The sequence below is a fragment of the Pseudorca crassidens genome, chromosome X (genome assembly GCF_039906515.1).
Source record: "Pseudorca crassidens isolate mPseCra1 chromosome X, mPseCra1.hap1, whole genome shotgun sequence".
NCBI classification, from domain to species: domain Eukaryota; kingdom Metazoa; phylum Chordata; class Mammalia; order Artiodactyla; family Delphinidae; genus Pseudorca; species Pseudorca crassidens.
This window is the reverse complement of record NC_090317.1, coordinates 127307449-127335051: the sequence shown is the minus strand read 5'-3', so window position 1 is coordinate 127335051 and position 27603 is coordinate 127307449. Positions and strand designations below refer to the sequence as shown.

The following is a 27603-nucleotide window of genomic DNA, read 5'->3' as shown; positions in this document are numbered from 1 at the left end:
CAACTTGCAAACATGCGCTACAGTATTGCTAACTATACTCACCATGCTATGGACATGAGGTTCATGAGATCCAGGGACTTATTCCCCTTACAGCTGGGACTTGGTACCCTTTGACCAGCATCTCCCCATTTTCCCCAGCCCTCCAGCCCCTGGCAACTGCCTTTCTACTCTCTATTTTGAATTTGGCTTTTTTGGAGGGGATGCTTATTTTTTCTTTAGGAAACACAAAGGTTTAAAAAACCGTAGAAGTGGTACCACAGTTCTCTATATTATTCACATGCTGCCAGGAGGACTCAGTTGCCGTCTGATTTAAATTACTACGAGTTTCATGAAAGGTGCATGTGCTGATCGACATTTCTTTTGAATCTCGTGAGAATGGAGTTGGGGCCGGCCTGCTCTCCAGTAATGAAGCTGCCGACCTGGAACAGGAAGGAAATGACCGCTGTGAAAGGGAAGAGAAGCATCGCCATCGCTGCTCAAGTCTCTTGTTTCATTCTGTTTCAGAGCCTGGCCAAGCTGACTGATGGCTTCAGGAATAGCTGTTCTCTTACCGACCCTCTGCAAGAGTTCCCTCCCAGTGCGGGCGCGCTGGGCGAGTCTTTACCTCACCAGTTCTGCGATGCTGGGTCTCAGACTGAGGTCATCGGCGAGGTACGCTCACTGGGCAGGGGGAGGAACTGAGTGTGCTCAGAGAGAAAAGGACTGCTTTCGTGTGGCCGTCACCCATTTCTTTAAATTTTCCACTTTCCCTTCAAAAATGTTTTGGCTTTTGTGCCATTAAGTTTGAAGAAAGAATACTGTTTTCCACTTCTAGCCATCTTGAAGGTTCAGCGGCCTGGGAGGCAATTGAATGGCTTATTACCTCTATCCTTGTGATTCGCATTCTTAGAAAAGGCAGAATCCTTTTGAGAGTTGAGTCTAGATGTTTCTTGGCAGACCTATGACTTTTTAGAGCATGGATCAGCTAACTTTTTCTGCCAAGGTCCAGATAATAAGTGTTTTAGGCTTTGCTGGCCATGCAGTCTCTGCCATAGCTACTCAGCTGTGTTGTCATAGTACAGAAGCAGCCGTTGGCCATATGTGAATGGGTGGATGGGGCTTGTTCCAGTAAAATTCCAATAAAACTTTATTTACAGAAAGAGGTGGTGGGCTGGATTTGGCCTTCGGGCCATAGTTTGCTGAGCTCTGGCTTAGGCCAGTGATTTTCAGAGGCTTTGTGGCTGTGTCACTCTTGGCTTATACTTTGATGCTATTTCTTATTCTTCTAAGAGAATGTCAGGAAATTGAATTGAATTGAAATTAATTTTGTTTGGGACTTGGAAGAATTTCATAATGCCCCTTTTGATAATTAGTAAAGCCTGGAGTTAGCCACAGAAACAAAATTGGCAACCATCATTTGAAGCAGGGTGGTGAATACTTAAAGACACTACTGTTGTAATGGCATTGAGTGAAGTTTTACATTTATTTGTTAGAAATGGAAAAACAGTTTGGATGGCTTCTTTTTCTTAGGGCTTACTAAGTAAAGATGAAATATCAATGGAATGCAGAATGCCTTCCTAAAATTAAATAAATAAAAAGAAACAAAAAGAAAGGAAAACCATTGACTAAAAAACTCTGGATTTTAAATAATTAGCTGATATTTTAAAATGTCGACAAATAGTGCCTCTTTCAGGGGTGTATAATATAGGAAATAATGCCTCTGTGTCTTGGATGTCCTGAACTGCCCTATTTGCTGTGTTCCCCTCATTGTTCTCAAAAGTACACTTGGACATTTTTTGACTAGGTATCTTGGTTTAAAACAGAGAAGAATCTGTAAGTCAAAAATGTCTGGCATTTTTGCCTAAAGATTTTGGCATGAGAGAAGGAAAAAAGTATGATACTTATTGAATTCCATGAATAATTCATTGCTGCTCAACATAAGGTTAGAATTAGAATTTTTAGAGACTCTTAACTAGTTTGAGAGCAACAGGTAAGATCGAAGGTTCTGTAATGATTTAGCTAAGACTGTCTAAAAATGTCAGGTGGGGAGTGGCTGGTTATACAGCTATAATAACTTCAGCAGTAAATTATCATTGTTTATGAGTTTACTGGGGCTGGCCCTGGCAGCTTCATGGCTGTTACCTCAATTTACGTAGTGGTTTCCATCTTCTTTTGACAGACGAGGGGGTCAAGGTGCCAGGTTACCTAAGGTCATGTAGCCAGGGAGAGGCAGGTCTGGGTTTGAATCAATGTCTCTGATCCCTAAACCTCTGTGTTTTCTACTACATCATGTTATAGAAAAATATATCAAAAGGCTATAACTGCATTAGTTAGCTATTGCTGCATAACAAAACATCCCCAACCTAGCATTTTAAGACAGCACACTTTTATTATCTCACATTTATACTGTGGATCAGGAAACTGGGCTGTGTCCTCTGCTTCAGGGGCGCTCAAGAAACTGCAGTCAAGGTGTCAGCCAGGGTTGCAGCCTCATGGGAAGGCTTGACTGGGAAGGGTCCACTTTCAGGCTTACATGATTGTTGGCAGGATTCAGTTTCTCACAGGTTATTGGACTGAGGGCTTCTGTTCCTTACCATATAGACCTCTCTAGCACGGCAGCTTGCTTTGTCACAGTGTGGAAGCCAAGAGAGTCTCCAGCAGGAAGGAAGTCACAGTCTTTTGTAATCTAATCACAGAAATGACTTCCCATCATCTTTGTTGTATTCTTTTGGTTAGAATCAAGTCATGGGTCTAGCCCACTCTCAAAGGGGAGGGATTTCACATGGGATGAATCCCAGGAGGTGAAGGCCATTGGGGGCCGTCTTAGACGTCTGCCTACCTCATGTGGTTATCACTTTGAGTTAGTTTTGTGGGATGGGCATTGATGTAATCAAACATGCTTTTGGAGCCCACGGCTTTGCAAGCACAGATTTGTAAGCAGTACAAGCCTAATGTTGGAATTTAGCAGTTGGGGTACATGTCGTAGGGCTATGTAGGATCCATGAAGCAGGAACCTGTTGGATCCGTTTGGCTGTAGGCTTTTTTTTTTTTATTAAAATGTCCATTTCATTCTCACAGAAGAGTGCAAAATCAGAGCTTAGAGGTTCATAAATAGCATTGAGAAGATGTTTAAGAAATGACATTTATTTGTCTTGATGATGAGCCGGCTTTAGGGGTCTCTAATGAACAAGGTGACAAGGTGACAAGTAGCTCATATCCAGTGTAGAGAGTTTCTGCAGATGCGGTGCTGCAGCCTAAATGCATTTACATTGAGGACACTGTGGAGAGAGGCCTTGGGTGAGGCTGCTGAAATGTGTAAAATCGTGACACATCTCACTGGCGAATGCTTATAGTCTCGTATAAGGCATTTCTTCTTGCCATTCAGGGCGATAAAGATATAAGGAAATTCCCCATTGACCTGTCTCAAAACTCGTATCAGTGAATTCATTGCCAGTCATACAAGTAGAATATTTCCAAATATTTGTCGACACGAGGTCATTTAAAAAAATAAAGACTTAGTAGTGGCCGTAAGGTATGGCCGAGTAAGGTCAGATCTACAGATGGAGCCGATTTATTGAAACTAGAGTCGTATATTTCCAGGAATGAAGGAAGAAGTAACCAAGGTGAGCTGCAGTTACCTCTCATACAGGTCTTGTTTGTTTTGTTTGGGAATTTGTTGGCTTCAGTGTAATTGGTATGAAAATATTTAGGTGCAACTAGTGATCGCATCAGAGCTCCTCGTTTCAACTCTTGACTCCTGAGGCGAGGCGGCCAGTCCCAGGCTTTTCCGTGCCTTCCTTCCGTCCTTTCACCTTTGATTCTTTAACGGGCTGCATAGCAGTCGAAGGAGTCCCGTAGCCAACACCTCACACAGCTAGTCCGTCTTCTTCGGATCTGGTGACTTTTTAGGAGAACACCATTGTTTTGTGTTGATTGAGGAGTGAGAGCATAGACTACACTAGGCGGGATGATTTTTTTTGCTTTTCTATCAACTTTGAGGAATTCCCTATTTCTTTTAAAACTTAATTTGTTGTTGTTGCTTGGAATCACACAATAGATGAATATACTTCCACTGGTTTAAAAAAAAAAAAACCCACCAGTGTTGGGACAGCAAAAGTGTTCCCAGCCCCACTCGCAACCTCCACTGACCAGAGGTGGCGGCTGTAATTTGGTGTGTTTCCTTCCAGACCTTTGCAAAATGGAAATTGGAAGGCGAATTAAAATATTCTTCATTGTTGCTGGAAGTTTAAGTGAATTTTCTATTTTGAAAATATGTTTTTAATGTGTCTCCCCCATTTTCTTTCTTTCTTCTGTTCCACAAAGTTCGTCTTTGATGATAAAACAAGGCTCGTGGACCGAGTCAGGCTTAACTGGCAGTATGAGGAAGCCAGAAAGAGGTAAGAAGCTCCTTTTTCAAACCTTGCCTCCTGCTTACTTCCTTTCTCCTGTGGAAAGTGGTTTCGCGGAGTTCCAGCCTGTGATTTATCCACTTCTTAGCAGAAAGCAGTGTCTGATAGTACAGAATTAAGGTTCTTCATTTATGCGTAGCTTCTGAATACATGTGACAAAATTTCATGTGCATTAAAATGTGAAACTCTCAATATTGCAAACAGTTATGAAGATGGGATTTAATAAAAACAGAGACTTTTCCGGCTCTCCTTATCCTCTCAGGTAGTTCAGAACCCCCTCCCTGCCTTCCGACTGAGCATCAGTCCCTCAGACCAGCTTAAGCAAACCTGGTTTTTGAATATGTGGCTGCTTATTCCATAGGTTAACAGAAAAAGCCACGTATCTTGGGTTAAAAGACAGTTTAGAAAGGATTAGGTCAACGGGTGATAGCGGTACCTAATCTACATCATTTTGATGGAGAGAATTGAAGCTCAGTCGCTTCTGTTGACCTGTGTTGTCCATCACCCGCCTTCTGAAAATCGGGACTTGACCTTGTGTGTGCATTTTCAAAATGTGTCTTTCCCTCCCTCCCGGTCTCAGCCAGGGTTCATGGGCAGCACTGCCAGGTGGGCTGCCGGCCTCGCAGGCACAGTGTCTTTAGCCTGTCACCTTTCTCCCCGTGTGCACCGTGTTCAGTATTCTGACCCTGCCCTAGCTTTCATGTTCTTTTTTTAGGGACTTTCTCTCTTTTGTGCCTTCTGGAAAGAGTCTTAAAACCAAATTATTTCAAAATATGTGCTTCGGAAAGCTGTGAAGCCTATTTTTTCCAAAAAGTTTTGTTTTTTTTTATTCTTCTTAAAAAATATGGAACGCTTCACAAAAACCTTTCTTTAGTCACATACGAACTGCTGTCTGGGGGCGCGGGGAGGAGGAGCGAATGTCACGCAGGGGGCGGGCAGGGGGAGGGCATGGTTCTGGAAGCGAAATAGGCGGGCCGCTCAGTATGGTGTATCATTCAGGGATGTCTGGAAATCCGCTTTGTTACCTTTTTAGCAAATGTAAAAATAGCAACAGAAGCAGATCATCTGACTGCCTGCTGGAGGGCCGGCTTGAGCTGCTGCGGCCTCTGCCCAAAGCACCTCTGCCCGGTCCTCCCGGCTCTTGCTCTTCATGATGTCCTTGATGCGCTCAAGGCAGGCACTGCACTTCCACGCAGACCGCTTCCCTCGGCGCCTGCTTCCCCGGCCTCACGCATCCCTTCTCAGGAGCTCGCTGGCTGGCGTTTGTCAGCCGCTCTTGTCTCTCCTCAATATTCCTCGGCTCCTTCCTGCATGTTTCTGCTGCACTGTGTGGGTATCGGAATTTGCTGTGTTGTATTAAACTACAGAAAATTGACGGTTGCTACACTTGACATAATCGTTACTGTTCTGCTGTGACATTTACCAACCACAGCAAGTGATTTCTTTGTTTTCCAGAGATGATGTCGGTACAGAGTGAGTAACTTTTTAAATATCGAAATAATACATTTGGGCTGAAAGTCCATTATTTAAGAAAATTATGCAGGGGAGGACACTGCACTTCATCAGTATCTTCTAAATGGAAGGAGTATTTCAAGGTCACCAGAACCTTGTTAGGAAATGCGATGCAGCTGCAGAGGAGGGTCCTGTCCCCAGCGCTTCAACCTTTGTGGGACAGTAGGGGCTTCTCAGAAACGCCTTTCTGGGCTGCGTTGGCCGCATTTAGAAATCAGAGATGCGTTGTAAAGACGTCCTGGGGTCCTGGGTTGGCTGACACAAGCACTGCCTTGTTCTTTTCCCACTAGCACAATGGTTCCCAATTGTGGGGCGGGGAATGGGGGAGGGGTGCGACGGCCCGACTTCACACCCGGCCCCGGTGGACTTCTGGCCATGTCTAGAGACGTTGTTAGTTGTCACAGCTCTGGGGTGGGTGCTCCTGGCATCTAGTGGGTAGAGACCAGGGATGCTGCTCAGCATACTACAGCGCACAGGACGGCCCCCAAAAGAGAGTCGTCCAGACGTCACTGGTGCTGAGGCCGAGGGCCCCTGCCCTGTGCTGGAGGATTGTGCCGTCTTAGCCGGGCAGATCTGTATGGGTGACCCCAGGAGCTTCACACACATCCCGCAGCAGTGGGCACAGAAGCTGCTGCAAGGCTGGGAGATTATACTTCTGCCCAGCACCTGCCCTGTTCCAGGTATTGCAAAGAAATTCTGTGGTTTATGTGATGTCATAAAGACATATGGTCTTTGGGACTTCCCTGGCGGTCCAGTGGTTAAGACTCCGTGCTTCCAATGCAGGGGCCCGGGTTCAGTCCCTAGTCAGGGAACTAACATCCCACATGCCGTGCAGCTCGACCAAAAAAAAAAAAAAAAAAAAAATATATATATATATATATATATATATATATATATATATATATATAGTCTTTAACCTGTTGGGAGATAAACTCCCCCACAGCTAACATAAATATGTGAGGGTGCCAGTGGTTCTGCCTGGGGGTGAGGATACCCCAGGCGGTATCTGGGGTGTGTGTGTGTGTGAGCACACACAGTACATATATGTTAGACACACAGGGTTCAGAAACATGCACATATATGCTTGTACATCTATGTACACATAAATAATACATGAATACATTGTTTTTGTCAAAGGTGCAATCACTGGAGACCTCCCATCTTATCCTCCTCTCTAATCCTACCTCTCACCATTAATGATTTGCTATGAAACCTTCCAGTTTTTACCTAAACATTGAAATAAATTAAGCTGAATATAGTTAAATACAGTATATGATGCATAGCTTTCACAATGGTTATAGCCATCCTCTACGGATGGACATCCAGATGATTCCAGTTTTTCCTTTTCACAAATGGTGCACATCTATTTATAGTCCCCAGCCTTGCAGAGATGGCTGTTTCCTTCGACAGATACATAGTAAGGAAACGTATGGGTCTAAAGACATGTCCATTCAAAGTTCGGATAGATACCAGTGAATCGTCTTCCAAAGTAACTTACACACTTTACACTGCCACCAATGGCAGTTGAGAGCCCTGATTTCTGTATCTCCTCCTCATCGTTAAATACCACGATTCTTTGTATATTTTTCTGGAGTGATGGGCATAGATGTTCTGTCACTTGTCACGTGCTTTTTCCCTGTTGAGAATGGTGCACTTTTGCACTCATGGTGCAGTTGAGCATAATTTTGTGTGACTTTTGGTTAGTTAAATTGCCAGGTCTGAATTTTTTTTCGGACAAGTGCTCCTTTCAAAACATGTTAGATCCCATCATCCACTAAGGGGTGGGGGTGGGTTTTGCGCCCCCCACCCCCACCCCAGGGGGATGTTTTTGTTTCTCATAACTGGAGAGAGGGTACTGCTGACATCCCGGGCGGGAGCCCAAGGACGCTGCTAAACAACCCACAATGCGCCGGACGGTCCCCACAGCAAAGATGTGGGTGGCCCAGAGTTTCTTTTTGCCTTCGAGAAACCTTACTCTTGAGCTTCTTATCTTGCTCCGAAATCCCTACTGTGTGTGGACATCAAGGGCTCAGGAGCAGGTCTTCCACGGACTCAGGGCGTTAGCCTCGTCCAGCCACGTTGGCCCCCCTGCATGCCAGGCCTCATACCGTCCAGGCGCGTTCCTGATTTAGTGCTTGGAGTTGGCAGAATAATGCTGCCCCAGATGGCCTAATCCCCAAACCTGTGACTCTGTGCCTTCCATGGCAGAAGGAACTTTGCACATGGCCTCAAGCTAGAGATCTCGAGATGGGGAGATGACCCTGGATTATCTAGAGAGGCTCAGTGTAATCACAAGGGTCCCTATAAGAAGGAGAAGCAGAGAAGGAGATGTGAGGGTGGCAGGGCCTCGAGCCAAGGAATGTGGGCAGCCCTTGGAAACAGCTGCGAAATGGCTTCTTCCCGAAGCCTCCAGAGGATCCCAGCCCTGCTTGCCCATTTTTGACGTCTGACATCTGGAACTGCAAGGTAATCACGTGTGTGTTGTTTTAAGCCACCACGTTTGTGGTAATTTGTTACAGAAACAAGAGGAAACTAATACAGTGCCCTCTGCCCTCCCTCGCTGTTTCCTCTGCCTGCAATGGAATGCTTGGCCTCAAATGGTCACGTGACCTCTGCTCTCCTTCTGGTCACTGTGTCAGAGACGCTTCTCTGATGATCCTGAATAAAGCTGCACTCCCATCCCCACCCCCATCACCCTGATTCTCCCAGCAAATGTAATCACCCAACCTGTTCTGTACTTACGTGTTTGCTTTTTTATCGTCTTTCCCTGCGAGAATGGGAAGCCCATGAGGGGCAGGGGTTTTTGTCTGTTTAGGTCATTGCTATAATTCCAGGAGCTGAGTACCTGGTGAATATTTATTGAATGAGTAAACGGGGTCTGCTTTGGTCACGCTTGCTCTTTGGCCTTCACCCCTGCGAGTGGGCGAGTGGACAGAGTCCTGGGGCCCAGTCAGCTCCGGGCCAACTGCTGTGTTCCTGGCTCCCTTCCCCAAGGCCCTCGTCCTGGTGTGAGCCATGGGATATTTCCCCTTAACTTAAGAGGAGAAAGGGCATCTAGACATGCATATCTTTAGGGATCTGACGGAGGCAGGGCACAGTCACCTCATACATCATCATTCCAAGCTCGGCTTATGCTTCCTGGGCCTTCACGGTCATTGGAAAGGGCTTGTGGTCTTGGAACCCCCTGTGATGTGTCCTGTTCTTAGGTGTTGGAGAAAATGGCATTGGAGCTGGGCCCTGAGGGATGCTGGAATTCCGGCTGCCCATACGTTGAGGAAGGGCTTTCTCAGTCCAGGGGGAGCAGGGATCAGGGCGGAAAGTTGTATAATGGCAAATTTCTTAGGGGTCAGGGAAGAACGTCCCCTGAGAGAGTTCTCTGGGGCTCGCTTTATGGTCGACCACTTAGAAGATGGATCTCAATTTTTGATAATCAGTTCGGTGCTTTCATTGTACCTTCTCCTGCTTAAAAACATCCTTGAAGGGGCTTCCCTGGTGGCGCAGTGGTTGAGAGTCCGCCTGCCGATGCAGGGGACACGGGTTCGTGCCCCAGTCCGGGAGGATCCCACATGCCGCGGAGCGGCTAGGCCCGTGAGCCATGGCCGCTGAGCCTGCGTGTCCAGAGCCTGTGCTCCGCAACGGGGAGAGGCCACAACAGTGAGAGGCCCGTGTACCGCAAAAAAACCCAAACAACAACAACAACAACAACAACAAAACATCCTTGAAGCGTTCTTGTTGTTGCCAAGTCGTTGATTACAGCACCCTGTGTTTGGCAGTCTGGATCTGGTCCCCTGATGTGGTGGCAGTGCCTGGCTCCAGTCCCCGTGGGGTAATCATATTTGGCCTCCAGTCACTGAAATTGCTTACAGTTAAGGCTTGACTGGAAGGTGAGTGAGTTCCTGACTTGTAACCTACTCAGCTGTGGTCCTACAAGTGCCAGCCACATCTTGCAAGACGTTAGACTCAATACCCCTTGTAGTGTGGTCAGGACAACCCTACGATCCCCGCTCCTGGTATACATGTGACAGTTAGGGAGGGTCATGGTCATCAGGTGTCAGGAACATAGCTACCCAGCACCAGGTCAGGGATTTTATTCCAGTTGCCTTTTCTGTGTGTTTTTTCAGATTGCCTCTAAATGAGACACATGATTAGAACAGCGTAGACTTGGGAAGGGAGCAACAACAAGCAGATCTTTGCCAAGAACTAAATCTAGAACCAACGTTAATGTTCCAAAACCTGAGTAATGAGGACCACAGTCAGAGCACAGTGGCTTTGAGTTTCTGTCCAGGGACTCTCCATGTGGCCACCTCCATGACAAGCATCATTGGAGAAGGGTGTCCCACATGCAGGAAAGCATCATGCCCCCCCCGTTCACCCACCAGTGCGTGGAAGAGAAGGCATCACTTCTAATGGCAGTGTTAGCGCAGAAAAACGCATCCTTCCCTTCTCTCCCACTCCAAGGCTTTCATTATTTTAGTGCCACGTTCAGTGTTCTGTCTTTTCCTTCTGCTGCCCCACCCTTAGATGTCAATCTCCCAGCTCCCATTTCTGAAATCATTCCATCCTGCGAAGTTTAGCTTTCCTACCCTGTGCAAAAGCTCCTGGGCTTTGCCACTTCTAAGTGGAGAGAAGTTGATGCACTTATGTATTTCCTTGTATATCTAGATTCGAGATTGTTTCTCAGAGTTGGGAGATCGTCAAAATGCAGTAAATGTTCTGGACAATGAGGGTTTCACGTACATTCAGATTTAAAGGAAGTTTATGGAAGTGGAACTTACAATTCCAAGCAGTGGTGTGATTTCTAGAGAATTCTCTAGACCAGACCGCCACTATCATGGTGACTAGTTTTGTGTTTTCAACTCTAGGTCATGTGAAATGTACCCAAACAACTGCTTATTCCTTTCCCTTTAGGAACATGGCTTTGGATTCCCAAGGCAGACCTTATGATAGGAATATTTTCACATTATTGGTTAAAAATTTGAGAATTTTTCAAAGCCAGTTTGGAGGAGCTAGTGTTCTTAAAGCAATCCTGATGACTCAGGTGGCTCCTTATTTTTAGTTTATTTATTTATTTATTTTGCGGTACGCGGGCCTCTCACTGTCGTGGCCTCTTCCGTTGCGGAGCACAGGCTCCGGACGCGCAGGCTCAGCGGCCGTGGCTCGCGGGCCCAGCCGCTCCGCGGCATGTGGGATCCTCCCGGACCGGGGCACGAACCCGTGTCCCCTGCATCGGTAGGCGGACTCTCAACCACTGCGCCACCAGGGAAGCCTGGCTCTTTATTTTTAACCTAAGAGCACTTGTTCCAGAAAGTGGAACTGTACAGTGCACAAACTAGCTCTTTCCATAGAAACACTCGCGGTCCTGATAGGAACAAAACATTCGGCCCGTCCGGTTTCTCCGTGTCTCAGTGTTTGTTGCCAGGACGGGCCCTGCTGTTCCTCAGTTGTCGCTGGTGTAGTATTAGGGTTCCAGCTGAATTTGATCAGTCCGTTGGATTTTCCCTTCATTTCTCTAATGACTGTGTGTTTGGGTTTGGGAGTGGGGCACGGCTGTGAGAAACAAATGAACGCACCTTCTCCATTCAGGCCAAGAGAAAGAAGCCTGGAGACGATCTGCTTTTCACTTAAAGAACTCACTCTCTGAAGATCTGTTCGTTCAGAGGGGACAAGATGTGAGGGCAGGGAGGGATGTTGGGGTATTCGTAGGCCCTTCTTATGCCACACTTCTAGATTCAGACTCTGTGAATCTCCAGTGTAGGATAAAGAGTTGAGCCGAATGGACACTGGTTTATCGATATTTAGTTCGGTGAGCTGAAGTGATTTCACCATCTATCTGACTCAGATCTCAGCTGAGACTTTGTTGAACTTTTGCTTTTCATTTGAATGGATATTTGCAAAAAAGAAAACTAAGGAGAGGAAACATAAAGGTATCAAATCTGTAGCTGTAATTGACATCTGAAGGCACGAGGTTCCAAGCTGGGACCATGTCCTGGAACATGGCATTGGGATCCACCACGTCCCATCACGACCAGTCAGGGCCATGGCTTGCCTGGAGTTCCATTTCTATTCCAGAAAGCAGCAGTATTTTAGGAACATGGGAATTTATATTGTAGGTCACAGAATTTAGGTATAAATTCAGATACCTGGGGGTTACTCTGGATATGTAAAATATGCCTCAAAACTGTGTAATATTAAAAGTGCATTTTCTTCTTCGAAAAAGAAGTCATATCTAAGATTTCCATGTGAACTGTAAGGGTCCAAGCAGTTTCTGCGGCATAAATGCAGGTTTCCATTCGTGGTTTAATGGTGCCTGGGTTGTAACAGAAAAGGTGTTTGGGCAAAAATAGTAAGGGAAAAATGATTCATATTTGGCTTCTGTCTACATTAGGCCTGTTCAGGGGGATGGAATTTAGAAATCACACAATAAATATGAGACCAAAATGCTTGATTGAGGACTTGCTTTCATTTCTTCACTATCCTGAGCACAGGGACATGTGTTTTAAAGCCTTTAAAGACATTTGTGAGAGGATATATACATATATATGTAGGCCATAAAAGGGATTACCTATCAAAAATAAGAATCAGTAAAGAATACAGCTGACTCGCAGGGAAAAAAAAAAAACCCTTGCCAGTTTTAAATTGATCTCGGTTCTCTTTATTATTTTTTAAAATTTATTTACTTTTTTTTTCTTTTAATTGGAGTAAAATTGCTTTACAATGTTGTGTTAGTTTCTGCTGTACAGTGAAGTGAATCAGCTATATGGATACCTATATCCCCTCCCTCTTGGACCTCCCTCCCACTCCCACCAATCCCACCCATCTAGGTCGTCACAGAGCACCGAGCTGAGCTCCCTGCGCTATACAGCAGGTTCCCACTAGCTATATTTTACACATGGTAGTGTATTTATGCCAAACCTAATCTCCCAATTTGTGCCACCCTCCCCTTCTCCCACTGTGTGCACATGTCTGTTCTCTACGTGTACGTCTCTATTTCTGCCCTACAGATAGTTTCATCTGTACCATTTTTCTAGATTCCACATATATGTGTTAATATACAATATTTCTTCTTCTCTTTTTGGCTTACTTCACTCTGTATGACAGACTCTAGATCCATCCACATCTCTACAAATGACCCAGTTTCATTCCTTTTAATGGCTGAGTAATTGATCTCGGTTCTCTTTATAAATGAACTTGGGGAGTTCCCTGGCGGTCCATCTCTTAAGCATCCAGTGGTTAGGACTTGCCGCTCTCACTGCCGTGGCCCTGGGTTCGGTCCGTGGTCAGGGAACTAAGATCCTGCAAGCCGTGCAGCATGGCCAAAAAAAAAAAAGAACTCGGAAAAGATTATTTTATTTTTACAAACTGTAATCGTGACCTTGCTTTGTTTCCATGTATTTAATTTTCCTGAAAAGGTATTTCAGAAGACAGCCTTTCTGGAAATGGTTTTTCCTGTATTACCCAGAATTGGACTGATGGCGCTTGCAGGAGTGGCGTTCCAACTTGTACTATGCATCAGCTGTTGGGCGTGGGTGTAGAAGGAAGGGACATCGTAACTGTACATCTGTATGTGGTCTGAGACGGAAGGTCTGTTCCCTCCAGTAACCCTAACACACGAAGGGTCCGCCTTGCAGGTGGCTCGTTTCCCAGCCAGCAGCACGGTAGACAGGGCTTATTGTTTCAAAGGTAAAGCCATCCCATCTGTTCCTTGGCAACTGTACTAGGAACCGCTGAAGGAATCCTTTTAGAGCTTTTGGCTCCCAGTATAGATAGACAGACAGACAGACACGTGCTTCTCTCAACCTGGCTGAAAGCATGACCCAAATGTCTGCCTCCGGAGTGTGGATCTAGAGAAAGAAACTGCACTTTCCAATATATGCCAGTATCCTTCTAGATTCTTAGGTACCTCTGAGATGAGTATGCAGTCATTCACGTTGTTGTAAAATTTAATTATTAAAAGAGCACTGTTCTTAAGCACAGTGTGCTTGCCTAGTACTCAGTACAGCCCAAACAACTTTTCCAGATGGGTTACATGAAGTCAGCTTCATCCAGGTTGTCTCTGCTATAGAAGTCATCCCTCACCATGTGTCCTTACATACTTTTCTTGTGAGCTCTGGAAAGTTACAGTACACTGTTTAATTCTGGCCACTGTACTATTTCTTTTATGCGCACGGTGGGCAGACCTTTTGAAATTTGCCCTTTGCTTCTCCTCCCTCTCATAATTCAGTTTTTTCCTTATTCTTTTTTCTGATATTACTTGAGATTACTGGAAAGAATAGGATTATCTAGGACTGGATCTCCAGCCACCCTCAGCAACTTGAATCCCTGTGAAATGGCAGCTAACCTGGAGCTGGCCAACTCAAATGGAATCTTGATCTCCTTACATGTAAACTTCAGAAAACTCAAAAGGAGTGCTTTGAAAAATATGTCTGCCTGTAGTACGAGAATTATTAGTATATATTACCAGGTAATGCTGCTAACTTTACTTGTGCTCAGATAGGCTTTCCTGCGGATCAGATACATTGAAATGAAAAATTATGAGGACCCAGTGCATTTGCTCACTGTACATCTCTTTTATATTTATTCCTTACCTTTGACTTGGCTTGATCTACCGTAGAATGTTCCAGAAATTTCATTGGGTCTGATGTCTGATTTGGCGCTAATTTATGAGTCTGCTTGGAGTGTTTCCTTGGGCTTCAGTTATATGCCTGCCATAAATTTTAATTACACTAATTAGACAGAGGTGGATGCCCAAGCCCAGTTGGATTCCTAACCCTGTTCAGCTGCATCTGTCATTAGTTTTTTCAGTGACATGATTTGGCACCATTTTCCAACACATTTTCAGAAAATTAGTTTTACGTTAGAAAAGAACTTGCCTAATAAAGCTACTGACATTCAGCTATTTTCTTTACCTTCTTGGGGAACTGGGCTTGAGTAAAATGTGTGCATTTAAACTATAACTTGTATATTCTTTCCTCTTCATGCCTGTGGGTTATCCGATTGGTTTGGTACTTGAAGAAGGAGTCTTGCCCAGTCCTGCAGCCAGGCTGACTAGTCCCGTGCTTATGTCTAGTTCAGGAAGAGCGTGGATTGGTGCAGGGATGGCCGACAGCCCTTAACACGTGGACCAATGCCAGCTGACTGGCATTATCTGCAGGAAGCACAGTGTTGAGGAGGATTCTGAAGTCTGGACCCAGCAGGAAGGATGCCAGCTTTGATCAGTGACATGTGCCCTGGGCACGGGACAGTGCAGTCTCAGAAGCACTCTTGCCATTCCTGTTTTAGTGAGGATAATCCCATCCGTGCCTAATGCAAGCCTCTAAGAGCTCCAAGGCCAATTAGCATCCTCCAGACCAGGCTGGGCTGCCTGAAAGCAGAGGGTGTCAAACAAGCATCAAAAACTCCTAGAGGGCTTGTCAAAACCCAGGTTGCCCAACCCCAATCCACAGAAGGTGGCATTCAGCAGGTCTGGGGTGGGGCCTGAGGTTTGCATTTGTAACAAGCTCCTAGGTGATGCTGAGGCTGCCAGTCAGGGACCCCACTTTGAGAACCGCTGCCTTAGAGGCTAGAGGGCTATGTGCACCTGCCACTTAGCTGTCCTCACAGCTCTCTGTCACCTCAGAGAAGTCTTTGGATTTTGGTTTTGGGCCCGTGTGCCAATCTCTGTCCTCCACAGCACTGGGTTCTGGTCAGGTCTGGAGTTCCTTGTTTCTGCCCGGAAATAGCCCTCATCCTTAGCCATATGTAAACTTAAAGGGCTTAAACCATTCTACTCCTGGTATGAAAGGATGCTCTGAAAACACAAGTCACATCTCTTTCACTTACTCTGCATTCAGCACCACCTCAGGACACCAGTCTGTCTGCCAAGCGGGCACACGGACATTTAGGCACACGGGGAGTGACGAGAGCCATAGTTTTACACCTTGAGGATGGTCGTGCTGACACAGTGCAGCTGACCGGTTTGTATCCACCCAGATTACCCCACGCCACATCCACTCTCACCAGGGCTGAGTCCCATTCTTTCATATCCTTGCTGGCGTGTTTATTCTCCGTTTCATGCATGTAGCTTTTGTTGAGTATCTGCCCTCTGCCAGGCGTTTTGAATTTCACGCGTGGTCGAGGCCTCTGGCACGATACAGAATCCTGTGATGGGCGCATTTCTCTCCTGGGATTTTCTTAAGGCGGGCTCAGCAGTTAGGCATGGCAGAGAAGGCAGGAGGCCAGAAGCATCTCTCATGTGTGCAGCACGGTGTTTAGCTACTGCAGAGGGAGGGGCACAGAGAGAAATGAGCCGGCTCCATCCCGCTCCAGAACAGTACACAGAGGAAACAGCACCGTGCACGTGGGCGAGTTGGGGTCTGCCAGCCTTTTGGTCAGTTCTTTGAAACAAACATGATATGGTTACTGTCATCCTGAATCTCATAGGCTGGGGCGTATGTTGCAAAGGACTTACACATCATTTTTGTTACACCTCATTTCCAGATCCTTTATTTTTGTCGTGTGAGGTTTTACTCAGTGCAATCATTCCCATATTTATCGGACTGAGTTTCTAGAATCCGTGTGATGGTGCTGAGGATGTGTGAAGACGATGTTTTTTCATGAAGCTCATGGATTTTTCTGTGTCCCTGTCTCGCAGAGTCTCAAGTATCCAGAGGCAGCTGGCCCAGTTTGAGAGCGAGTCCTGGCCGGGCATGGCCGAGGCCGACAGGGACCGGCTTCAGCTCATCAAGGAGAAGGAGGCCCTGCTTCAGGAGCTGCAGCTCATCATCCAGCAGAGGAGGCCGGCGGAGGACGTGGCCCGGCTGGAGGAGGAGCGGCGGCGCCTGGAGGAGGAGATCCAGTGCTCCCGGGCCACATCCGTGCAGGGTGCCACGGAAAGGTGGGCTGGCTGGGCGGGCGGGGCCGGCTTCCGGCGGAGGAGCAGCTGGCAAAGCCGAAGCCTTGTTACTCAGGCAGCTACGGCCTGGCGGAAGGTGGAGGGAGCCGGTGCCTGCCGTCCGCAGGGGGTGCCCAGGGCTCGGAGGCTCCCGGTCCCTATTACAAGTGGGAGGTGGTCGAGAACCAGATGGAGTAAGGAAGACCAGGGAACCCACCACTTAGACCCCGCCCACTCCCGCTGCAGGTACCGGGTGCACCCGGCCCCTGTGTTTCCAGGACAGCGCCCAGGACAGGTGTCGGGTCTCCAGCCAACAGGGGGCCGGAGGCAGGTGGTGGTCGGCTCCGTGACCACGGAGGAACCTCGTTCCTGACATCAGCAGCATCTCCGTTTCCGCAGTCTACCTCTTACTTTTATCTCCCACTTTGATTTCTCGCCAGCAAAGCCTGCCCTTTTGGCAGCAGGAAGTCTCCGCTCTCTCGCGTGTCTTTCTGAACGTGCATCTCTTCAGTTGGTCTTGGGGCTCTTTCCCAGAGTGGGACACGTGAAGCCAGCACAGAGTCCTTTGTCCTCTGTTGCTCGCCCTTTCATTGTGTGCCCTGTCTCCTGGTTTGCGTTTGCTGTGTGTGATCACGGATTGCGTGGAAGGCTGGGTCTGCTTTCCACGTTGCACAGCTGTCAGAAGTTTGGGGATATTTGCTGAGCTTTGGAGAGCCCACCGCCCATTTGATAACATACTGGCTCCTTAAAATTCACTGTATTACCAGGATCATAAGCTGTATCTCTGTGAGCATTCTCTAGGTAGAGTTTAATAGTCACCTGAATTATTTGGTCAGTACAGATGCCCTTATAACGATTATTTCATCGAATGTTAGGACTGTCCTCTGTTTTTGCTGGGGGTTGTCTCTGCTTGGATATTCGTTGTTAATTGATAGACAGGTCTACGTTGTGTCCTGAGGGGCTACTGTCAGCGCTGGAGGGAAGCAATGGTGATTGGGGAGTCCAGTGCATAGGAATGGGCAGAGAGCATGTTAGTTTGCCTGACGTGGTGGCGTGCCCTTGTCACCTCGCTCAAAATAAACCCAGAGCAACGGGACTATGAAATGGAAGTTTCATCTGTGCTCTTGTGCTTTTGTATCGTTTCAGCTTAACATCACCTTCCGTTCTCCCCATGCTGTTCTCTTGTGTATGTTTCAGGTCAGAGGGCCTGGGAGTTCTGGTTGGTTTTCTCTTAAGGGGCGAGGATTCAGTCCCACGAACACCACATGTCCACCACATGTACCAGGACCCCACACCCATGTACCCTTGAGTGTTTCTGCCCTCACCATGTGGAAATCCAGAGTGCAGGAGTGCTGTGGTCCCAGGGCACAAATCCATGGAACCCCACAGAGCTGGTTTTACCCTGATGCCTGGGTTCAGGGCCTGGGTCACCCAAGCTCGTTCACCTGACGGGGTCTCTTGTGGAACCAGCCTGGGAGCTGCATCCTGGGGCGCAGGGCCCTCAGCTGGGACTGAATTGGCCCCAGGTGTCTCCTGAATCTGGCACTACACAGCCTTGGGCAAGGAGGGCCGTGCACAGGTGCTAATAAGCACCTTTCCGGCCAGGTGATGGGGCCAAGTGCCCCGTGAGTGTTCCCTTGGCGGTGACGTTCTGGGCCTAGCGGATGCGGGCCCGTTTCTCCCTGCCGCCTGGGGCCCAGAGGCAGGGGGCTTTCCCTGGGATCAGGCTGAGGGCGTTAGAAGAGACCCGGTCTGGGAGGAGGGAGCCAGGCAGAAAGGTATGGAGGTACGCGTCTCAGGGCTGACGTGTGCCAGCTGTTTGGCCAGGCCCAGTCTTTGCCCGTCTTGGTTTCAGTGGCATCATTGTCAGATGGAAAGTTTGAGCCAGGTTAGTGAGTATTGCTGGGGATTGGGGGGATGTAAGTTTTTTCCTCTTTCAAAGGAAAGAGCAGTTGTTTTGTAGGGCGCCTACTTGGCCATATGGTGAACTGCCATCATTTTGAATTGTAAGCGAGAACTGTTTTGTTCTAGGAGTGAACATATTCATTTGTACATTCACTTAATAACTATTTGTCGAGTGCCTATCCATGTTGGGCTCTATTCTAGGCAGTGGGCGTAGCGCTGTGGGAAAAAATTTCATTTTAGAAAATAATAAAGTTGAAAAAAGTAGGTAGAAAACTACCTCCAACACTGTGGCAGTTGTTTTTTTATTTTATTTGTGTTTAATCTTTTAATTCTGTAGATTTTAGAACTGCACGTAGTTTTGCCTGGAAGGGGGCTTAGCATGAGGGAACCTGATTTGTTCCAAGGAATTCCAGTAGATTACTGCACGCTGTACATTTGTATCCATATTCTAGTCTAGTCTCCCATCCATCTGTTCATCCACCCACACCCATCCTCCCACACACCTCAGCCACCCATCCGTATGCCCATCTGCCTGTCTGCTATCTGTCCATCCAATCCACCTGTTCACCTATCCGTCTGCCCGTCCCTCCTCCCACCCCTGCATCCGTCAGTCCATCCAGCCACCCAGCCATTGATTTATCCATCCGTCTTTCCACCCATCCATCCACGCATGCATGCATGCATGCATCCACCCATGCATTCATCCGCCTATCCACCCATGTGCTGAACTTCTACAGTGTATCAGGCACTGTTCAGGCAGCCAGTGGGACATTTTTAAGCAAGACAAAAACAGTCTGTTATCTTGATGTTTATGATCTTGGATGTGCTTTTTTAGAATTTAGTCATTGACACCTCAATCAGTTTGGGGGAATTTACAGTTGAATTTCTTGTTAGGAAAATATACTTGGCGTCTTTGAAATCCACCAGTGGACTCTTTTCGTACCTACAGGATTCTACTTCAGGAAAAAAGAAACTGTCTCCTGATGCAGCTGGAAGAAGCTACCCGTCTAACGTCCTATCTCCAGTCCCAGTTACAAAGGTGGGTAACTTGTTATCATCTTATAACGACGTGGCCGTGAACTTCACAGTTCCCTTTGGCTTGGTTTTCTCTCCTAGAACTTGGAACCTGCAGTGGTTATAAACACTGGACAGGAAAGTGTGGATACACGATATTTTTAAGAGGAGCTACTCATATATGATCCAAGGAATACGAGGAGAACCAAGAGTGACTTGAGAATAATGAATCATTTATCGAAGGATTTTGTCACTCACAGCATCAGGACTGTATATGTCCATCTACATAGATGCACACATACGCGTTTAATTATTTCCTTTTAAGATATTCATTTTAATTAGGCATGAATATCTTTAAAATCCGATTTGGATGCTCAGTAAGAGCTCCAGTTTTCAAGCACTTGCCGTATCGTGAAGTGTAGTGTTAAGGGCTTTCTGTGTATTACTTTCTCAGTTCTCCCTCTCACAGCGCCTTGAGGCAGGAACCGCTATCATCCCAGCGCAGGGTGAGAAGGTGGGAGGCTGGGAAAGGGCAAAGCCCTTGACCAAATCAAATGCATTCAGTTAGTCTTGAGTGTGAGCTGGAACTTGAACTCGAGCAAGAGCCCTTGACGTTAACTACTGCTCTCGACCGACATTCAAAGAAACAAAGGAAATATTTACGAAGGGGCGGGGGTGGGGGGGGTGTCTTAAAACGCTCACAGGTGCTCAGAGGTGTTGAAGAGGCGCCGGGGTGAATGGGCCCGAGGCAGAGTTTTGCTCCTCTGGAGCAGACCGGAGGCGCGGCTCCCGGTGGGAACGGGCAGGCTCCAGCCGCGGGCTCCAGGCTGCTCTTCTCGTTTCAGCCTGTCCGCCAGCACCCTGACCATCTCCTCGGGGAGCAGCCGCGGCTCCCTGGCCTCCAGCCGGGGCTCGCTGGCCTCCAGCCGGGGCTCCCTGAGTTCCGTCAGCTTCACCGACATCTACGGCCTCCCGCAGTACGAGAAGCCCGACGCCGAGGGCGGCCCGCTCCTGCGCTTCGACCTTGTCCCCTTCGACTCCCTGGGCCGGGACGCCCCCTTGGCGGACGCCCCGGGCCCCGCGGGCCTCCACAAACAGAGGCGCTCCCTGGACACGCCACAGTCCCTGGCGTCCCTGTCCTCGCGCTCCTCGCTGTCCTCGCTGTCCCCGCCCAGCTCGCCCTTGGACACGCCCTTCCTCCCGGCCTCGCGAGACTCGCCCCTGGCGCAGCTCGGGGACGCCTTCGAGGTGGCGGGCGTGGGCGCCCTGGACAGGCTGCGAGCTCAGGCCTCCGCAGTGGGGGACGAAGACACGCCGGGCGCGGCGTCCTTGCCGCCGCATGGGTGTCCCGGGGACGGGGAAGGACCTCGTGAGCGAGGACCCCAAGCGGCTGCCGCTCCCACGGCTGCAAGTACGTACTGATGGGTCCGGTGGGTGCCCCGGGGCGGGGGAGGAAAGGTCTCGAGTTCAGGGAGGAAGCCGTGCATCCGCATAGAAGCCAGCTGGCTCTGCTGTGGCCTAGTGAGCCCTCAGCTTAGGACCCTCCAGGGCAAGAGGAGGCCCGTGCGCCCGCTCGCTTGCTCGCTCGCTCGTTTTGCGTGCTTTGGCCCTGGGTCCTTGAAATGTCATGGAAACTGGCAAAGTAGTCTTTCCCAGGCATTTGGCTTGTTTTCAGAATATACTTAATTGTCGAAAATGAGACAGTTCCTCCACATTCGGAGGCTGATAAAGAAGTACGCGGGCCTTAACTCTCCAGGGCGTGTGCTCAGATACAGCGTTGTGTGTGTGCCCGCCTCAGACCAGCCTTGGGACTGCTGTCTGGCCGTGGCCCGGCAGAAATCTCTACTTCCGTTGGCCCTGTGACTTCATCTCTTCATCCTTTGTCCTTGTACTTTTTTTTTTTTAATTTATTTTTGGCTGCGTTGGGTCTTCGTTGCTGCGCGCGGGTTTTCTCTAGTTGCGGCGAGCAGGGGCTACTCTTCATTGCGGCGTGCGGGCTTCTCATTGCGGTGGCTTCTCTTGTTGCAGAGCACGGGCTCTAAGTGTGCGGGCTTCAGTAGTTGTAGCACACGGGCTCAGTAGCTGTGGCTCGCGGGCTCTAGAGCGCAGGCTCAGTAGTTGTGGCACACGGGCTTAGTTGCTCCGCGGCATGTGGGATCTTCCGGGACCAGGGCTCGAACCTGTGTCCCCTGCATTGGCAGGCGGGTTCTTAACTACTGTGCCACCAGGGAAGCGCTGTCCTTGTACTTTTCAAGGACATAATTCTGTCACGGAGGGAGTGAAAATATCAGTCCTTTCTACCGAATCGATTTCTCCGCTGCTCTTGAAATCCAGAAACATGTAGCCATGAGAATTTCATCCGTCCAGTTGGTGTTAATTCAGCTTCTGCTGGGTGCCAGCGTCTGTCAGCTTGTAGCCCACATGGAAAGCCAGACTGCTGTTGTGGGGGGTATTCTGGCTGATGGCTGGTGCACAAAGCAGAGTCTGGGCTCCACCCTCCTTATCTTCACCCCGAGTGCTTTTGTGAGCCAACCTCTAGCGACTTTAACTTCCTGAATTTTAAGAGAAGATCAGAACAGGCCTCTCATTCCTGAAGTTCAGCCCACTTAATTTTTATTTGCACAGCAAAACTGTTTTTAGACATTCCATTTAGGCGAACACTAGATAATTTGTATAGCATAGTGGATCTCAACCAGGGGTGTTTTTGACCCCTGGAGATACTTGGCAGACATTTTCAGTTGTCACACTGTGGGGCTGGTGAGGTGCTACTGGCATCTGGTAGGTGGAGACCAGGGGCAGTGCTCAACATTCTACAGCGCACAACATGGTCCCCATCTTGGCTGGAATGATCCAGCCAAGATGTCAAGAGTGCCGAGGCTGAGAAACCCTGGTCATGTACTGTTAAGCAGTCAGCAGCAAAAGGTGGAAATAAAACCTGAATACAAAACCAGGGTGATGTAGCAGAAATGGCTTCGAACTAGCAGCTTATACCCAGATTCTGTTCCCTGCCCTGTTGACTCACTAGCTGTGCGACCTTGAGCGCAACCTTAGGTGGAGCTGAGTCTTGGCTTCTGTGCCCTTGAATGAGGTGATCTTTATGGGCTCTTCCATTCACCACCATTCTGTTACCTGTCGGGTTTTTTTATGTATACCCACGCGGGTTATTATATATATGTAAGATAATAGTCTCTTGTAGCCTTTACGTGTTTAACCAGAGATCCATTATGTTCTGCGGCAGCCCCGAGCCTTTTTGGCATCTCTGTTATTTTGGTGTCTCCCCCTCTGCGTTTGCAAACACACCTTTCATATCCCCAGATACGTTATTTCTGTAATTCACATGTACAGGGGAACTTTATTCGCTTTGTTCTTTGTTGCAATCACAGGTTCAGTGCTCCATGTTTATTCAAAAAAGAAAATACAAAATAAGGACTGAATCGTGCATCTGTTGCTTGAGCTTCCTCTTCTCAGTGTCCAGCCCCCCGTACCAACTTTTCGTTAAAGGCTGAGATACAAGAGTGTCTGTCTACTTATGCAGGAAATCCACACAAGGTCCAGCACCGCTTTTGGTCCAGGGGAAAGACTGGGTGGGAAGGGGAAGAGCTGACTTAATTTCTGATCCTGATTTCTTTATTTTTCTTTTCTACTTTGTGGTGGATGTTATAGTGCTTCAAGCTTAGACTGGGAGGTCTTTGCTTATGGTGTGGTCAGATACTTCCATCTCGTGGTGCGTTCATATATGACACTCTGGGTAGAATACAAACTAGAGGTACTTGACTTAGTGAATGGGTCTTGGTAGGTGCTCTCGCAGGGCTGGGTTGGGTGAGCAGCTTCAGGCATGGACACAGGGTGACTCCTTGCCTCCCGTGATGCTTATGAAGCCTAGAGTCATCGCAGCTTCATAAAGTTGGCGAGGATCTCAATACTCGTTATATTAACCCCACCCCTCATTTATGACGCCCGAGGTCACGTAGTTCCCTTCACTCTCCAGTCTGACTAAGAACAATACAGTCTAAGTTTGACTTAAGGAAGCTTTAACGAGAAAAATTTTTAGTAACATAAAATTCAGAATTGCCCATTGTGTTTTAAATCAACCTGAGGGAACAGAAGGTGGGGCAGGGGAGTGGGGAAATAAACTGTCATCTTTAACAGTTTTTACATGTTTACTACAATTTTATCTTGCCCACATTTTGAAAGTCAAATGTGTCATGATTTTGAAATCCGTTCCTATTTTCATTTCCCACTGGTATTTGCTAATATAAGTCGGTAAATATTTTAACCTTGTTCATTTGTTTATTGATGTTTTTTATTACATTCATACCCTGTTTAAAATTGTTGTCTTAAATTCTACAGTTTTTTCACTTTGTGCTTTTTTTTTTTATCTCTTTTCTCATGCGGCTCGACAGAAACGTTCACTGTAAGTGACCTTGGACTTCTCCTTCGCCTTGCTGGTCAGGCTGTGCCACATCTTTGTGCAGTGAATCAATGTATTTAGGATGGTTGGGGTGTGGTCAGGAAGGGCATAGCTCATAGCTGTGCTTTAATGTAGCTCAACAGTTGCTCTTATTATTGTTGTTGTCGTTTGAACGGTATTCATCCTGGCTATGAAAGTTGTGTAAGAACTTTTCTAAGAGCTTGACGTATTTTTTCCTTCTTGGGTTTTTTTCCCAGACTTTAACACTTTCATTATTTTAATATGCCAGCTGGCAGCTTTGCCCACGATGTGATTTTCCTTATACTTTCTTCCCTTTTGTCAAGCAGCGTTGCTGTCCTTAAGTCTCAGTGTCTATTTGTCTGTGTTTAATGATGGAAAGGTCTGAGGTTTATAAAATGAACGTGTGGAAGCTTGTTTATTCCTTACTTCACTGGCGTTGCTCCCCACTCTCCGTCTCGTTGCCTTGAAGCCCAAGAGCAGATGGTTGCGGTGTGTACTGTGGGGTGTGCCGTGTGCTTTCTTTCTCACCCAGGGCAAGTGCTGACCGTACCTCCTTCTGTCAACTCCTGCATCCAGTTGCTCCTTGAATGTGCTAAGCCCAGGATCACTGAGGATTGATTCCCCCATTTCCTTTCTCTCTTCATCCACTTTCATTGCAATGAGAGAGAAATTTTGGCAGCCACACCATTGGGTTGCCTGGAAGTTAACTGGATCATTGTGTGGTGTTACTTCCTTAAAGGCATGTAGGGCCGAGTGTCAGGGCTGGGAATGGAAGTAGTGAGCCATTGTGTTTGCTGGGGTTCCATGGAGCAAACTGAGGGGTTCTATCTGCAGTTTAGAGCTGGAGGCTCTGGGTCCTTCCATGGGGCCGGGGTGATGAGCAGAGCTGGACTTGGGAGTCGTCATCTACGATGTGAGAGTTGTTGTCTCCGGCCATCCGAGGACGGAGCCAGCTTCTGCCCTTGGCCGAGGCGGGGCCGGTGGCCCCCACGCTGGGCGCTGCAGGCCTTTGAAAGGTCGGCTTTTGTCTGCAGTTAACATCGTGAGACCAAAGGCCACAGCCCTGTCTGTTTTGTACCCCGATGAATATATTTGGGTTTAATTGTTCTGTGAATAATAAATTGGTTGAACAGAGAGACAGTCATTGGTGGACTCGCTATTTCCCTCAACTCAGGGGTGCACAGGTGTCTAGATTTTCAATTTCTAGAGCTTAGATGGCCGGAGAACATAGACAAGAGGGACCTGCATTATTAACAAGAGGCATTGTGATGCCAGAGTGAGGCTCAGTTTGGGGCTTCATGCTTTAAGCCTGTGTTCTAACCGTGTGTGCCTCTCTCAGAAGCGTTGAGGTTCCTGTGTCCGTCGTCACATTTAGCAGCGGGAGACGGCATGCCTATTTCTGTTGCTTTTGTTAAAAGAAACTTGTTGCTGTGAGGGAAGGAGTAGAAAGAGTTGATGAAATGATAAAAGGGAAAATGTCAGTAGTTGTCTTTGGCTCTTGGTTACAATAGATATGAGACAAAAATAAGCTGCCCAGTCATGGTCCTTCCTAATCCCAGGAGACAGTTCTGGAAGCCAGTGTGGCCCCAGGGCTGCTGAGGAGGACGCTGCAGTTAGAGCGGCAGAGGAGTCACGGAGACGTTGGCAAAGGCCCAGTCTGGGTGCATCTGTGTCCTCTGACTCGAAAGTCACTCCCTTTTGTTGGGGGTTATTTGATGATTTTTAAAAACTCTGTTTTCTGATTATAAAGCAGTGTAGCCTGTGTTCCTTGTATAAAGTATGGAGAATACCAAGCAGCGTCAAGGAGGAAACATCCCCCACCTGCTTCTCGGAGAGCGCGCTGCCGTCCACGTGCAGGCGAAATCTCTCTCCAGGCTTTCCCGTGTGACACTCTCTCAAAGGGCCACGCCAAGGGCCTTCCCGCCACCTTCTGACCTGTGCGCTCATTAAGGAGGTGAAGGGAGATTGATGATCATTTAAAGAGCTTTTAAAGAAGTAGCCAGAAGCCTGTTTCTTCCATTTTCCAATATAAGAAAAGACTCGAGCAGAGTGCATGTAAACACACATCTGCACACGTGCTGGCCTGTCTCTGCCACTTCGTGCCTTTGTCTCTGCTCTGCCCTGGGCTCCCGCACTGTCGCCTCCTGAGCCCGGCCGTGTCTCTCGCCTGCAGCAGCGACCCCCCGAGAAGACAGCGCCCAGAGGCTGGAGCGGAGAGCACGCTGCGTGTCCGCCTGCCTGTCCGATTACTCGCTGGCCAGCGACAGCGGCGTGTTTGAACCTCCCACCAAAAGGTTAGAAGCTGACCTTCTCCCCTGCCTGGGCTGACTTCCCAAAGGCACCCCTGCCGAGACCTGTTTGGCTTGACACTCTGTGTGTCTCCGGGGTGCAGCTCTCCTGGCTTTTCTCCATGCGGGAGGGGCCCTGAGCATCCCCACGGACCCCCTCTGCTCCCAGGTGGCGTCTGGGGACTGGCCTGGCTTCGGGCATCTAGGATGACTGCTTTCTCTCCGGCCCCGGGGGTTGGAAGGCATGAGCTCAGTAGAGCCGGAAAAGGAGAACCAGTGTGCGAGGGAGACCTGCTTTTCTAGAAAGGACGTTCACTAGAAATGGATGTTTCCCCCGTCCCCTTTCCTTAGCTGGAGGAATCGACTTTGCAAGGACAAAACCCCTTGTGGGCTTTATTTTGTTTGAGACCTTTGATGTCATTTTTTCAGCTCAGATATCTGTATACATTTCACTTATCGCCAACTTTTTTTTTTTTTTTTTTTGGCTGCGCTGCTCAGCTTGCGGGATCTTAGTTCCCTGACCAGGGATCGCATCCGCGCCCGCTGCAGTGGAAGCGCGGAGTCTTAACCACTGGACCGCCAGGGAAGTCCCCCCTGCAAAGCTTTTAAGAGTATATGTTTTTGATCTTTGTCGTAAATATCACATGTGGTTTTGAGAGGTATTTTCTCAAAAAGGCCACTTCGTCAGCAGGTACCCTGGGAGGTGACGTCATGGATCCTGGGGACCTGCCGTGCCCTGCCAGTCACTTAAAGCATTTATTTATGTTGCAACTTAATAAAGCCCTTCTCAGTAAGAAGCACCCCTAGTGTGAGAGAGCTTCTGCCGAGTCCGAGGTAACCAGGCCCCCCCGGAATAACGCGGTGCCTTTCCGACTGTGTTCAGGAGTGAGGATGCTGACGACCCTGTGCGTGGAGACGCTTGCGGTAACGAGGGGCCCCAGATCCATGTTGGATTTTTGTGAGTACAGAAGACTCCTTCCCTGTTGCTCGTAAAGATGATGGGTGGATTGGGGCCCGCCCAGCGTCTCACACCTCCACACACAGGCCAGGAGGGATGGAGGGACCCGCGTGATCCGGCTGCTGCTCCCTGGCCTGGGTGCCCCCGGGCCCATCTCAGCGGTCTCAGGTGAAGGGACAGAGGTGGCGGGAAGGAGAGATGGGCAAGAGCGGCTCCATTGCCGTCCTCCAACAACG

General features: G+C 48.2%; 1 protein-coding gene across 1 annotated transcript in view; it reads left to right on the top strand.

Annotated features, from left to right (window-relative positions):
* Positions 1-27603, top strand: part of WWC3 (WWC family member 3) — a 122508-nt gene that overhangs the window by 74042 nt on the left and 20863 nt on the right. The window contains exons 7-13 of the mRNA XM_067723518.1: positions 505-651; positions 4303-4376; positions 16531-16773; positions 19625-19714; positions 20535-21100; positions 26295-26415; positions 27293-27367. Coding sequence (XP_067579619.1) covers positions 505-651; positions 4303-4376; positions 16531-16773; positions 19625-19714; positions 20535-21100; positions 26295-26415; positions 27293-27367 — 1316 coding nt within the window. The remainder of the gene's footprint in view (positions 1-504; positions 652-4302; positions 4377-16530; positions 16774-19624; positions 19715-20534; positions 21101-26294; positions 26416-27292; positions 27368-27603) is intronic.